Source organism: Mustela putorius, unplaced genomic scaffold, assembly GCF_011764305.1.
Source record: "Mustela putorius furo isolate JIRA1106 unplaced genomic scaffold, ASM1176430v1.1 tig00000450_pilon_pilon_pilon, whole genome shotgun sequence".
NCBI classification, from domain to species: Eukaryota; Metazoa; Chordata; class Mammalia; order Carnivora; family Mustelidae; genus Mustela; species Mustela putorius.
Genome location: NW_025421385.1, coordinates 15,076,213 through 15,090,830, shown reverse-complemented (window position 1 = coordinate 15,090,830; position 14,618 = coordinate 15,076,213). Strand labels below are relative to the sequence as shown.

The following is a 14,618-nucleotide window of genomic DNA, read 5'->3' as shown; positions in this document are numbered from 1 at the left end:
TCACAAAGCTCTGACGCGGTCGTTCTAGATGCTTGACTCCTCCCTTCCTCCTCCCTGCGGCCGGCTGCGGCCTGGTCTTCAGCATCACTTCTGACTCTGCATGTCACAGAAATGGAGTCGTGCAATATCTACCCTTGTGAGGCTGGCTGCTTTTCTCAGCCAAGTGGGCTGAAGGACTCCTCCAAGGAGTCATGTATTTCAGTAGTCACAACTGATTTTTTAAGACATTTATTTTAATTTAGAAATAGTTCTTAAAAAAGAAATCTGCATCTGGAATTTGGCTTATAGAATTGTATTTGACTTGGAATTTTTATCTTTGAAAGTGAAATCAGTGATGATTTATAAGAAAAAACTACTTTTCCTTGTATCTGTGTGTCTTTGTATGATACGGACTTGTTTTTCTTTATGAAAATGATTGATCGGGCGCCTGGGTGGCTCAGTGGGTTAAGCCGCTGCCTTCGGCTCAGGTCATGATCTCAGGGTCCTGGGATCGAGTCCCGCATCGGGCTCTCTGCTCGGCAGGGAGCCTGCTTCCCTCCCTCTCTCTCTCTGCCTGCCTCTCCATCTACTTGTGATTTCTCTCTGTCAAATAAATAAATAAAGTCTTTAAAAAAAAAAAAAAAGAAAATGATTGATCATTGTAGGGGAGAGTCCCATTTTTGGTAGTTTACCCGTAATAAAGATCTGTGGAGTGGCAGCAGTGTCTTCATTTGAAAAAGTTGTCTGTCTAAACATTGATTTCTAAAATGTGGTCTGAAGATAGGATAACCAGCTGGCTGATTTGCACAGGCCTTTGCAGCCTAGCCCTGGAAATCTGGCTGCTTCAGGAAACCCCTCAGTGCCAGGAAACCCAGGATCGGAAAGGGCCACATAAAATTCAAGGATTCTAGTTCATCAGATTCCGTTAGTGCCCCATAGGGCAAGTATTCAGACTAATCTTGCTTGCCATCAGAGTGCTTAGAGTCAGAAATCTCTAAGGTAACCAGAGCCCAAACCACATGAGGCTTTTTAGATTAAGATCAGTACTCTGCATTTAAAGACCAGGGTCTGGTGGCTGAGATTTGACCGGAATTACATCATTTTTTGTTTGTTGCCATCTGTAAGTCTTCACGTGATGAGTTCAAGAAGCAATCTACTACATGCTTTTATATTAGTATTAAAAAAATAAGGTTGTGGTAAGCAAGTTTCTAGAACTCATGGATATTAAAAGTCCAGTTGGATATTAAAAGTCCAGTTCAAACTTAACCAGGATCTCGCCTGTTTTGGGCTTTTCAATTCAAATAGTGCTGTCTAAATCTTGCATACATTTTAGGTTTCTTTAGTTGATTTAACTGTTGTGTTCACTCTTCTGATTTTGTTCATACCACCCCTCTACCGGTTCTGTAGATTGCTCTGTAGAGCATTTCTGTCTGTAAGCAGATGAGTTGTTTGTTTTCCTCCTGTCTTCGTTTGAATGTAAGCTTCAGGAAAGGAGGAGCCCTTTCTGTCGTTCGGCCACTGCAGCTTGCAGTCCAGAGTAACACATCCCAACTACTTAAGTATCTGTTGTGTTGCATGAAAGAATGAGTATCTCTGTGAGTAGGCTTTACAGTTCTATATGCTTTCCAGCCTATTTTATCATTACAGTCTAGGACATGTTGAAACGTTTTGCTTTTATTTTTAAATCTTCAGATTTTTTTATTTTTTAAGATTTATTGTCAGAGAGCAAGCACGTGAGCACAGTCCGAGGGAGAAGGAGAAGCGGGTTTTCAACTGAGCAGGAAGCCCAACGTGGGACTCGATCCCAGAAGCCTGGGCTCATGAGCTGAGCTGAAGGCAGAGGCTTAACCAACTGAGCCACCCAGGCGTCCCTATTTTAAAATTTTTATTTTTTTAAATATTTAAATATTTATTTATTTGGCAGGGGGTGGGGGGTGGGGAAGCAGGTTCCCTGCCGAGCAGAGAGCCCGATGTGGGGCTCGATCCCAGGACCCTGAGACCACTACCTGAGCCGAAGGTAGAGGCTTTAATCCACTGAGCCACCCAGACACCCCTATTTTTAAATTTTTAAAAGATTTATTTATCTGAGAAAGTGCACAAACACAAGCCAGGGAAGGGGCAGAGGGAGAGTATCCAAGCAGACTCCGGCTGAGCATGGAGTCTGACACAGGGCTCTGTCCCACAACATGAGGTTAGGACCTGAGCAGAAACCAAGAGTTGGACACTTAACTGACTGAGCTATCCACGTACCCTGAAACATTTTGTTTCTAAAGAACATTTAAATCCTGTGTTTTCAGATTGTGCAGAAGTAGTTTAAAAATGTGGCTTTTTAAAAAAATCCCGTTTTGTTAAGGCCTTGAGGAAAGCTCCCATGAGGAAAGGGAATTTGGAATAGTGACCTTAAATCTTTAAAAAGTGGCAATTCATAAGCAGCAGAGAGAATTGAAAGTTAGTAGATTTGAGGTTTTTGGAAAAACTTCCTTTACTCATCTTTCTCTCTCCCAGTATGGCCGTACGCACGCACTTTGTAAAGACAGGGAGAGGAGAGCACGAGGAGGTTGGGTTGGGGAAAGAAAGAATTCAGCCACCTGAGGTGGTTTAGTACTTAAGTACATTAAATGGAGCAAGAGGGTACTCCTGAATTGCTGAAAGTCTGTCTCTGTAAAGTGAGGAGAAGCCAGTAAGTAGTTAACAGGACTCAGCTTGGTGAGCATGGGAATCTCTTGGAGAGTTTTAAGAAACGTTCTTTAATTGCTGCCTCATAAATCCTGATTGCAAAACACAGGAATCTGTATAAATCACGGACACCCAGGTGTTTGCTGATGGGGCTGGTTTGAGCTCCGCACTTAGGAGACACTGCTCTAAGTGATAGACCGGAGAATAGTTAAAACTAGGTGAATATGGCAAAACATGTTTCTGATTCTAGAAATAATACATTGATTTTATATGTAAAAAACATTCCTGCTTCTTACTGCTGTGGATATGTGAGAAGGCACACAGAATGCCAGTGGCGGCTGCCTGGTACATGAAAAATGTGTTGATTTTAAAAGCCATTTCGGGCTTACACTGAATAGCCAACTCATTTTATAGAGTGGAAATACTACTTTAAGTGAACTGCTCCATCCAGTTAGGTGCAGGATTTGCTAACGTCTGTCTTTTTAAGTTTCCCATGATGTTTCCCAGTTGGATTCAAAGTTGGGCGGGGGTCCTGGTTTGATTGAGCCTCCATTTAATCTCAGAATCCTATGGATTTTTACTCAGATGGATTGTAGCAACAATAAACTCAGAGTTTCCATTTTAATTCCATTAATCCTCACAGCAACTCTGTGAACTTGTGTACTGTTGAAACCCATTTTACAGATGAAGAAACAGACCCAGAGAGAGGTTCAGTGATTGGCCCAAGGTGATACAGCTAGTCGCTGGTGGTGAGGAATTCACGTCCAGATTGGTCTTAATCACTGTACTCGCATGAGTGACAGAAATTTGATACCACTTTGAGGAGTGCTTCCAGGGCCACTGGTGAATGTACTTAAACTTGTGCTCCCCTCTGTCTTCTCTGCTGGGATTTCTTGGTCATTTTGATGTTACAGACTCGCATGAGTGACAGAAATTTGATACCACTTTGAGGAGTGCTTCCAGGGCCACTGGTGAATGTACTTAAACTTGTGCTCCCCTCTGTCTTCTCTGCTAGGATTTCTTGGTCATTTTGATGTTACAGAAGTTGTGATCTTGAACATCTTTCTTCTGTTACATAATTTAAAATTTTAAAAAAAAAAAAAAACCTCTTTCCTATAACTTAAGTTGAAGCTTTTATCATAAAGTTTGGTTGAAAAAGATGCAATTTCTGATGAATCACATCTGTCTTTAGTGTATCCGTGGAATGTAGGGCTGTAATGAGTTGGTGTCTACCATGATTGCTTTAATAAAAATAAACAATTCAAATTTAACATGGTTCCTTTTTTTTTTTCCCTGAAGACTTTATTTATCGACGGGGAAGGAGAGATCACACAAGTAGGCAGAGAAGCAGGCAAGAGGGAGAGGGGTAGGCAGGCTCTCTGCTCAGCCCCATATGGGGCTGGATCCCAGGATCCTGAGATCATGACCCAAGCGGAAGGCAGAGGCTTAACCCCGAGCCACCCAGGCGCCCCAACACTGTTCCTTTTTCCTTCTTGAAAAACTATTACATTTCCCCCACAGAATGTTTTCCTAATAAATTTTTATGCTTAGAGTTCTTACTGATCATCCTTATGTTCTTTGCAGCATATTTGTATATAAGTTGAAATGCTGGATTTTGCCATGACCAAAAGATACCAAATGTTCATATTTTGTTGTTAAAATTGTAATTAACACACAGTTGACCCAAACAGCAAATTGTGTATATTGCACTAGGAGTAAAGCTTTATTGGAAATGTCCCTCTTAAGAGGTGGGGGATTATGTGGTTCTCATTAAATTAGAAAGCTTCATTGACCAGTATTTCAAATTGTGTTCTGGTTGGCTTCCCAAAGATGTTTTTTTTAAGATTTTATTTATTTGACAGAGATCACAAGTAGGCAGAGAGAGAAGGGGAAGCAGGCTCCCTGCGGAGCAGAGCCCGACGTGGGGCTTGATCCCAGGACCCTGGGATCATGACCTGAGCCGAAGGCAGAGGCTTAACCCACTGAGCCTCCCAGGCGCCCCTTCCCATAGACTTCTAAATGTAGGTTAAGTATATTTATAGGTTTTTAAATACAGGGGACCAAACTAAAATTGAAGATGGGTGAGGAGAGAAGATAGGTAAAGAGAATAGCCCTCGTGCATTGGCTGCAGGTGCATCTATAGGCACAGCAGCTTTGTGTAAGCACTTCTGTGAACTTGAGCATCTAGAAAGTGTTCCTTGAACTCCATGCCCACATGTTCCTTGGGAAATCTTGGGATATGGGTTCCTTAGCAGACAGCAGTTCTCGAGAACTCCTTGCCGTGTGCTAGAAACCGTACCAGGATGTTCACCTTTGCACTATTAGAGCACTATTTAAAAATAGTAAGGGTATATAGATAGATGTGCATTCTCTAGGGGAAATCCTGTGTGGCACTTAAAGCTGCAAAATTTAAGTATCTCGGTTTAGAACAGTTAATACTGTATTCATAGATAGAAACCTTGAATAACAGGTTTCATTGAACTTCACAGTTCCATTTATATGCGGGTGGGTTCTAGCCATAAATACAGTACATCTAGTATGTAAATGGGTTTTCTCAAATCTTTTCTCTACCTTGCCTTATTGTAAGAATACAGTAAAAAATATGACAAACGTGTTAATTGACTTATTGGTAAGGCTTCTGCTCAACAGGCTATTAAGTTTTGGGGGAGTCAAAGATACACAGATCTTCAACTATGGGGGGGTGGATGTATCTAACCCCCCATTTAATATATGAAAAAAGCAACATTTAAATTCAATGTGGTGGGAAGCACATGGGACAAGTGGGGTTATGTCTAAATGAAGATAAAAAGGAATTTACTTTCTAAAGATTTTAGAACATGGGATGGTGGGGAGAGGGAGAGACTCTAGCATGCTCAATCTCACGACCTGAACCAAAACCCAGCAGTCGGACACTTAACCGACTGCTCCACCCAGGTGCCCCAAAAGGACTTTGCTTTTTAAAAATGTTTATCAGTTCAAGATGGTAAGCACATAAAGGTCAAGTTCTTTATTCATGCCATTTTTTCATTTTCTCAAAGTATGTGTGAAACTAAAAAAACGTGTGGGAAGAATATTTTGTTTTTTGTTTTTCCAAGATTTTATTTATTTATTGGGCAGAGGGAGAGATCACAAGTAGGCAGAGAGGTAGGCAAAGAGAGGAGGAAGCAGGCTCCCTCTTGAGCAGAGAGCCCGATTCGGGGCTCGATCTCGGGACCCTGCGATCATGACCCAAGCTGAAGGCAAAGTCTTTAACCCACTGAGCCACCCAGGCGCCCCGGGAAGACTATTTTGACTAAATTGGTAGTAAAGGTGTGGGTAGTAGTGCCAGTGAGCAGCCATACTGAAATTAAACCATCCAAAGTAGGTGTGTAAATTCATTCCTGTCAGCACGATCCTCTCATGTATTTATTTCAATACTCCAGAGTTTCGTGTATGGTTCTCTTAGGGCTGTGATTGGGATTTCCTGGGGACAGGTGAAGGGATAGTGTCCAAAATTTAAGACATTTGGCTTTAATAAGTATCTTTGCCTAGTTTTCCTAGGTGTTAAGCTTTATACAGTTCTTCTACAATGTCTTCCTTTCAAATTCTCAGTGTTAAAGACTCAAGCACCAGATTCTTCATAATTTTTATTCAAGCAGCAATACATACAGGAGCTGAAAAAGATCATCACATTGGTTAAAAAATATTAAATACCAATTAAATAAGAGATTCCCCCAATAGAATATTTTGATTGTAGAACTTGAATATCTTTTTGCACTGATACTTTTCTCTGGTTATCACTTGATGAGAAAAAATACTCGTCCCAATTCAAACATGACCTTAGGGTGATAAGAAATGAGATTTGTCAGTTTCATAGCAAATCACTGATAAAAAACCTAAATGATTTTTCCAAAATTGTGATTATTGAAAATGCTCCTGAAGTCTTTCCCTCATGGTAAGCTGTCCAGATGTGAGGCAAAGGTTCTTGCTGCTGGGTTGTACGTTACAGATGTGCAGCTAGAATATTCTCTAAATGCTATCTTCATAAAATGCAACGCCTCCAAAAATCACACTTTGTGCATTTGCAGGATTACCACAGTCCCTTGAAACTTGCCTCACTTCCAAATAGACAGTAATTAGAACAAAGCCATGCTCTTTTCCACTATCATTTTCTGTGTCAAATTATCTTTTTTTTTTTTTTTGATTTTTAATTTTTTTTTTCTAGTTACACCCCATGTGGGGCTTGAACCCACAGTCCCGAGACCAACAGTGTCCTCCCCCACTGGCTGAGCCAGCCAGGTGCCCCCGCTTTCCTTCTACACGGCCGTGTACCTCAATGGTGATGAGGATGACAATCATCCACTCCAGGCGGAGCGCCCTCTTCTCTGTCAGGTGATTCCGCATTAGATCTGTCAGCTCCATGCAGTGCTGAAGCTTCTCATTCATAACCTGCATTAGAAAAACCTCAGGAAGCACCTGTATTTATATTCAAACGGGTTTAAGAACTAAGTAACATCACATTTCAAAACTGTCCAGGTCTGAAATAGGTAAACAATTTATCCTCCAAGTGTCGCTCCGCTCTGTCCCTAAGGCAGCCTGCCCGTGGGAACCTGCCTCCCGGGAGTCCGCATAGAGAGAGACACTTTGATTCGCACAGACCAAACGGCAGGAAGTACTTCTATTGAAACTCTTGCATTCTTAAAACTGGATGGAAGACATAAAAAAGGTTTTGAGTCCCAGTTTCTGGTTAGCTGCCCTTGGAAGTTTAGCCGTTAAGAAAGGCAAATTTGAAACACGGTGTGGCCAAAACGCCCGAAAAGATAAAAATGATGATTACTTTCTAAAATTGTTCAGGCTCTGTACAGACCCCCAGACTGTACCATTTGGCTGGGGGCACACTTGCCACTAGTTGGCACTGCTTTTAGTGCTGAACTGCAGAACTTTGGGGTTCCAATGCCCCACCACGTGCTGGTTGGGGCAGGGTCACAGAAAACAGAATCTTTGGCGGCGGGGGGGGGGGGGGGGTTTGTTTTTCTAAAAGATTTTATTTTTAAGTAACTTCTATACCCAATGTGGGGCTTGAACTCATGACCCCGAGGTCAAGAGTCGCATGCTGTAGGGAATGAACAGCCAGGCGCCCCAGAAAACAGTCTCTGAATTTAAGACTTGGATGTGACCACCGGTGGTTGGACCTCCTTAATCTCTGTATCTCACCTTCTTTTGAAAATTGGAAAAAGTCTGGAAACTTTTTCTAAGATAGCCTGATTCTCCCTGATTCCTTATGGGTTTGGTCTGGACATTTGAGACCATCATTCACAGATGCATGTTTGGGGATTGACAGAAAGGTGCCGGCGTACCCTATGGACTGCGGCTGTGCACAGAGCCTTAAACTGCCCCAGGAGCGCCTGGGTGGCTCCTCAGTTAAGCATCTGCCTTCCACTCGGGTCATGATCTCAGGGTCCTGGGATCCAGCCCTGCGTCCTGCTCCCTGCTCAGCGGGAGGTCTGCTTCTCCACCCCCCCGCCTGGCCCCGCCCCCCTGGTGCTCTTTCTCTCCTCCCTCTCTCTCAAATATTAAAAAATAATAATAATAAACTGCTTCAATAAAGAGAACACAAGGGACCGCAGTTATAAGCATACATTCACCGTGTTTCCAGCCTTGATGGCCATCCTGTCGCTTCTGCTCCGTCAAATGCTTACACCAGGGCCGCCCCTCCCTCCTGGCCCTTCTTCCCGGCGCGAACGGGCCGCCCGATCTTGCTCTAGAAACATGCTCCTCCGCAGGCTTCATTCTCTCTTCCAGGCGACTAAACAGACACGTTCTTCCCCACTTCCTCGTCACCCGCTTTACTCTTTAGCCCTTGGCAACTGCATATTACAACTCTTCTGGAACTTGGAAATGTCTCCGAATTGGTAAATCGTAACAATTTTTCTTGGTTCTAAACTTCAGCGAATTCAGGCATTTGACAACACCTTGAAAGGCACACTTCCTTTGGCTTTTTCTCCCCTAAGATCTAGGTTCTACCCCGGACAGCCATTTTCCCTGGGTTTTCTCTGCCCCCTTCTGCCTTTAGATGACACTTCCCAAAGTCCTGCTCTTACCCCCCTTCTTGTCTTCTAGCTCTGTGCTCTGTACTGTCTCACCTACTTCGGTTTGTGTAGACGCTCCCGAAACTTCGGTAACCCTGCATCTCACCATCACTGCTTCTGTGAAGTGTATGTGCCAACTGGACTGTTAAGTCATTTCCAAAAGACTATGCTTAGTATGTTTATTTAAAAGTAAACTGTCGGGGCACCTGGATGGCTCAGTGGGTTAAAGCCTCTGCCTTCGGCTCAGATCATGATCCCAGGGTCCTGGGATCAGGCCCCGCATCAGGCTCTCTGCTCAGCTTGGAGCCTGCTTCCTCCTCTTTCTCTGCCTGTCTCTCTGCCTACTTGTGATCTTTGTCAAATAAATAAATAAAATCTTTAAAAAAATGCTTTAAAAAAAAAGTAAACTCATCGCCATAAATGGACAACAGCGTGACATAAAACACTGTTACCTTCAGGAAACTGAGCCTGACTCCCTGGAAAGAGGGAGGAGCATACATTAGAGGGCCAATCAGGAGCCACTAAACCACCAAAACCAAACTTGTTCAGGGTCCAGGTGTCACCTAAATTCCGTTCTTGAACAAGTGTACGTACCCCACACTTTGGGAGAGACTTAAGCGATCTCTTATACTCCCAAATATAACTGTGTAATTCTGGTTTCTTCTTTGACTGAATTTCTACCTGCCTCCAGAACATCTTATGGGTTTCCTGACCACACAACTTTAATGTTTCTCAAACTAAAACTGACATCCTGTCCAAGTCTATCCCTTGTCTTGCGTTCCCTCCTCTGATCAGGTCATGCTGTTCCCAGTCGCCTGGGGTAGAGATTATTTCTTCTAAGATTATTTAGGGGCACCTGGGTGGCTCAGTGGGTTAAGCCTCTGCCTTCAGCTCAGGTCATGGTCTCAGGGTCCTGGGATCGAGCCCCGCATCAGGCTCTCTGCTCAGCGGGGAGCCTGCTTCTTCCTCTCTCTCTCTGCCTGCCTCTCTGCCTCCTTGTGATCTCTCTGTCAAATAAATAAATAAAATCTTTAAAAAAAAGATTATTTATTTGGCAGAGAGAGGAGAGCGCGCACAAGCAGGAGGAGTGGCAGGCAGAGGGAGAGGGAGAAGCAGACTCCTTGCCAAGCATGGAGCGTGACGTGGGACTCTGTCCGTGACCTGAGGGAGGGGAGACGCTTAATGGACCGAGCCACCCAGGCACCCCTGGGGTGGAGATCTTTGATCTCTAATTCCCACTCCCTACAGTTAGGCCCCACGGTGGACAGTCTTGAATCTACCTCCTTCTTAGCACTCCGTCTTCATGAAATATTACTTGTTAAGAACAGACCCACTCCCCCGCCCCCCACTGGCATCAAGGTTCTCATTCTAAGCAGCTGGATCAAGTCACTCCTCCATTCAACAGCTTTAAACATTTTAGCATCCACTGCCTTCTCGACAACATGAAACAATCCCAGATCATCTGGTCCAGTCACGCCTCTGAGGATGGCGCCCTGTGCCGCCTTCCCAGCCCGCTCTTTCCTTGGTGCTCCGAAAGCACCGCTTCCTTATTTTAGCGCTTCCTTCATTCTGCCTCCCAGCCATCTGCTGGCTGCCCAGCCCCCCCCTCCCCCACTTGGGGGAGTGACTCTTCCACCTGATTCGGCACCCACCTGACACCCTCGCCAGCACTCCCCCCGAACCCCCAGGGTGGAAGGGGTGGCTAGAAGACCCAGGGGCTTAGCCAACCATAGCGCCCACTTCCTCCTCATACGGTTGGTCAAAGATGGACACATGTGCCAGTCCTCTGAAGTTGCCAGGTCGGGTGAAATGTAAACTTGGAAATTCCCTCTTCCCACACCCATTTCTCCCATTCCCACAGAGAAGGCCACCAGGAGGCCAGCTTGGCTCAGAAAGTGGCGAGGAGAGACTGACTGATTTGGATCTGTGCGATAGACATTCCCCACTCCCACACTCTAGCCTGTTCTTCTCAGCCTTTCATGGTGCTAAGTAAGTAAGCTCGTTCAAACTTTTCTGTGGTGTGCAAGCAGGACCGTCCTGGCTTCCTGCTTCATTGAGCTATAGAGTCCTGCGTGTTACCTGCACACACGTGAGGAGCACGAGGAAACAGGGATGGTACCACAGAGGTGGGAATGTGGAGTAGGCGCTCAACAGGCGGGGAGTGGGCGCCTGGGTGGCTCCCTCAGTGCAGCATCTGCCTTTGGCTCAGCTCATGATCCCAGAGTCCTGCGATGGGGTCCTGGGGTCCTGCACTGGCTCCCTGCTCAGCGGGGAGCCTGCTTCTCCCTCTGTCCCTCCCCACTCTCCCTCCCCCACTCATGCTTGCTCGCTCTCTCTCATACACAAAAATAAATAAAATCTTAAAAGAGATAGGCAGGTGCCAGGAAGAAAGGGTAGGGAGCCAAGGGAAGGGGGGAGCGCCCAAGACAGGAAACAGCACAGAGGCAAAGCATGCTAGATACTTGGAAGGAAGTACTTGAAAATGAGGTTAAAAAGGTGAGTTAGTGCCAAATTGTGAGTGGAACAGTGTGACTAGGACATGGCAACAGGAATAGGATTCCATATGGAATTAACGTCGGAAATCAGCTGACCTTAAGACAGGGAGCGAAACCTAGATGACTTGGGGGGGTGTCCAGTGGAATCACAGGGGTCCTTCAAAGTGGAACTGGCAGGTACAAGAGCTTAAAGCGATGCTACGCGAGGAGTCTGGAACTCGCCTCTGTTACAGGGAAGGGGCTGCAGGCCAAGAATGTGGGCAGCCCGTAGGAACTGCGAAAGGCAAGGAAAGAGCCTTTCCCTACGCACAGCCTCCAGAAGGGAACGCGGCCCTGCCAACACCTTGATTTTGGCTCAGTGACTGTCAAGTCAGACTGCTGACCTACAGAGCCGTCATACAATACATTCATGCTAAGCCAGTTGGGATAATTTGTTACAGCAGCAAGAGTAACTTACTGCACCACGCTGTAACACTGGAATTTTATTCTGTAGGTAATGTGGAGACCTTTGCTCAGTCTTCAAATATTGGTTGTGTTGTGACGAGGGCTGGGCAAGGAGATGGATTGGTGAACCAGACAGACACATCCCTGCCTTCCAGCTCAAGGGTGCAGTGGAGAGGTTGGCGGAGGGCAGTCAAGGTCTGAGAATAGTCTGGGGGAGACAAGAGGGTGAGCGACAGCAGAAGTGTCACAGGCGGGGTCTGAAGGCAGCGGTCAGTATGGTAATCCCCCCAGTTTTATCAGCCCACGGCCCATCGTACAGACTTTCCATAAATACCTGTCAATGAACAAAGGACCCTGAGGAGAAAATGAAAGGACAGTGTGACTGGACGTGGAGGGTGACGGAGGAAGAGGAAACCACGAGGCCTTTCGGCTTTCTGGTTGACGGACAGATGGAGGAACTAATGGTCCTGCCACAAGCTGAAATGGAGGCTAGATGTTCAGTGTTTTCTGGGAGACTACCATGGGCTTCATTTTGAAATCTTAATCACCGATTAATTGTACAAATATTTACTGAGCCATGTGCTCTCTAGGCCTTGCCAAGAACTGGGAAGATAACAAGGAAGAAAATAATCCTGGTCTCTGATCTCCGGGAGCTAACTTTCTAGTGTGGAGTGACACAGAGCACGGACACTCAAAGGGACGCTAGGAGATGGGTCACTGCGGAAGGCGTGTGAGATCTGCTAGGGAACGGAAAACACCTGGAAGGCAAGCGGAGACCTGAGGTTAGAGATACTCAGCTGAAAATCATCTGGAAAACACGGGGTTGGAAGTCATGGACCCGAAGAGGAGAGCTGTTGGGGCAGGCAGGAGAAGCAGCCGGGACAGAACTTTGGAGGACACTCCCAGAGAAGGTGCGGCAAGCGACACCCCCCTGCCTGGCTCTTCCGCCCCAACTGCCCTGCTGTGCCTCCCCTCATCTTTTCTAGTCCGTCTTTTTTTTTTTAACAAGTGGATTTTTTTTTTTAAGGTTTTATTTATTTATTTGACAGAGAGATCACAAGTAGGGAGAGAGGCAGCCAGAGAGAGAGAGAGAGAGGGAAGCAGGCTCCATGCTGAGCAGAGAGCCCGATGCAGGACTCGATCCCAGGACCCTGAGATCATGACCTGAGCTGAAGGCAGCAGCTTAACCCACTGAGCCACCCAGGCGCCTTCCGTCTCTTTTAATTACCAAATGAAATACTTGACCTCCACCCTCAACGTCTTGGGACTCCTTTGAGCATATCTCATGCCTAATACTCTTATTTTTCCAGATTCCTTTCTCTGGGGAAAAAGAAAACCAACCAAATGGAACAAGGAACAGCTTTCTGCTGGCATTTCCACTAACCCGCCTTGCTCCGGGCGTCGCCGAAGGGCGGCACCAGCTCTTTTCTTTTGTATCCCCTACAACCCCAGGGTTGTGTTGAGCACCCTGAGGCAGGCTAAATTCTTTTAACTTCTTCTGAATAATCTTGACAAAACCCAACTAGTCTTAACTGCCTTCAGCGTGATAAGAAAATACTCAGAGAGGCGCCTAGGTGGCTCAGTCCTACGACCATCTGCCTTTGGCTTGGGTCACGATCCCAGGGTCCTGGGATTGAGCCCTTCGTCGGGCTCCCTGCTCAGTGGGGAGTCTGCTTCTTCCCCCCGCCCCCGCCGCCCCTGCTTATGCTCTGTCTCGCTCTCAAATAAACAAAATCTTAAAAAAAAAAAAAAAAAAAAAAAGAACATACTCTGAGAAACATAGTCTGGGAACTTCTAAGTATGCTTGGTAACTTGTGGAAGATTTAACACCAAAAAAATGGCTCAGAGTGGGCCTGGGAAATGAAAAACAATTAGCTGTAATGACTCAATCAAGCCACGAAGGTGCTGAGAGTAATGATCATGGGGCACCCTGCTACAGGGGAGGCAGATGCAGGTGGAAGTGAGAGGACTTCCATAAAAACTGTCAGTTACCCAAGGAATTCTGATGACCGTAAGTTTGAGTTGCTTTGTAATGAGTTTTCAGAAACAGAATGTCCAAATCCATTAGATAAAGTGAAATGTAGTCTAAACCCATGTGGCCATCATGCCCGGCAGCTGTTTACGTGCTACAGGTCCCAATCTGCATCCCTCGCCCTCTGGGCCCATGAGCCAAATAACCCCTCCACTCTGGTGTGCCCATCATATATTTAGATATTTAGGGGGAAAGTAGCTTCTATCCCTTTTGCTGCTGTGTTTTTAGGAAGGAGAGGGGGAAATCCCACGAGTGCAGGTCCAATTTCCTGTAAGTCCCTTTCCCCCTAATACATTGCTACTTCTACTTTTAGCTATCTTGCCCCAGTTCCTAACATAGAATCCAATAAAGATGTGGTAGAAATATATAATTTATGAAGATAATTAAAATCAATCTTGAATTTTAGCTCCGAAAGAAAAAATGAAGTGGAGTTTCAGGGACTGTTGGTATTACGGAATTAAAGTTTGTGTCCCCCTTAAATTCTTACAGTGAAACCCTAATCCCGAAGGTGATAGTATCTGGAGATGGGGATTTGGGAGGCGATCAGGTGTAGGTGGGGTCATGAGGGCAGGATTAGTGTCCTTACAGGAAGGGGAGGGGACACAAGACAGCATTCTTTCTCCTGTCATGTGAGGGCACAGTGAGAAGGTGGCGATCTATGAACCGGAAGAAGGCCCTCGCCAGGAACCCGGTCTGCACATGTCATCAGAACACGAAGATGCAGGTTGTAAGCGCTGCATGAGAGGGATATGTACAGAAAGCTCCAGAGGCAGAGGCACAGACCAGAAGGGAAAACTTTCCAAGAACGGGACATTTGGGCTCATCTGGCAAAATGCAACCAGGGATGTCCTGGCCCAAAGGTACCAAGTGAATCGAATCACATCAACTTGAAAGAACATAAGCTACAGATTATCTGTGATGGTG

The 14,618-nt window shown here is 45.6% G+C and overlaps 1 protein-coding gene across 2 annotated transcripts in view; it reads right to left on the bottom strand.

Moving 5' to 3' along the window:
* Positions 1 to 6,263: 6,263 nt before the first annotated feature.
* RMND1 (required for meiotic nuclear division 1 homolog) overlaps positions 6,264 to 14,618 on the bottom strand; it is a 43,380-nt gene continuing 35,025 nt past the window's right edge. The window contains exons 11-12 of one of the 2 annotated variants that reach the window (XM_045080178.1): positions 6,967 to 7,110; positions 6,264 to 6,473 (exon numbers count right to left, since the gene is read on the bottom strand). In XM_045080178.1, the coding sequence (XP_044936113.1) occupies positions 6,432 to 6,473; positions 6,967 to 7,110 (186 nt within the window). In that variant the 3' untranslated portion in view covers positions 6,264 to 6,431. The remainder of the gene's footprint in view (positions 6,474 to 6,966; positions 7,111 to 14,618) is intronic. The other variant, XM_004753569.3, reaches the window with a different exon arrangement.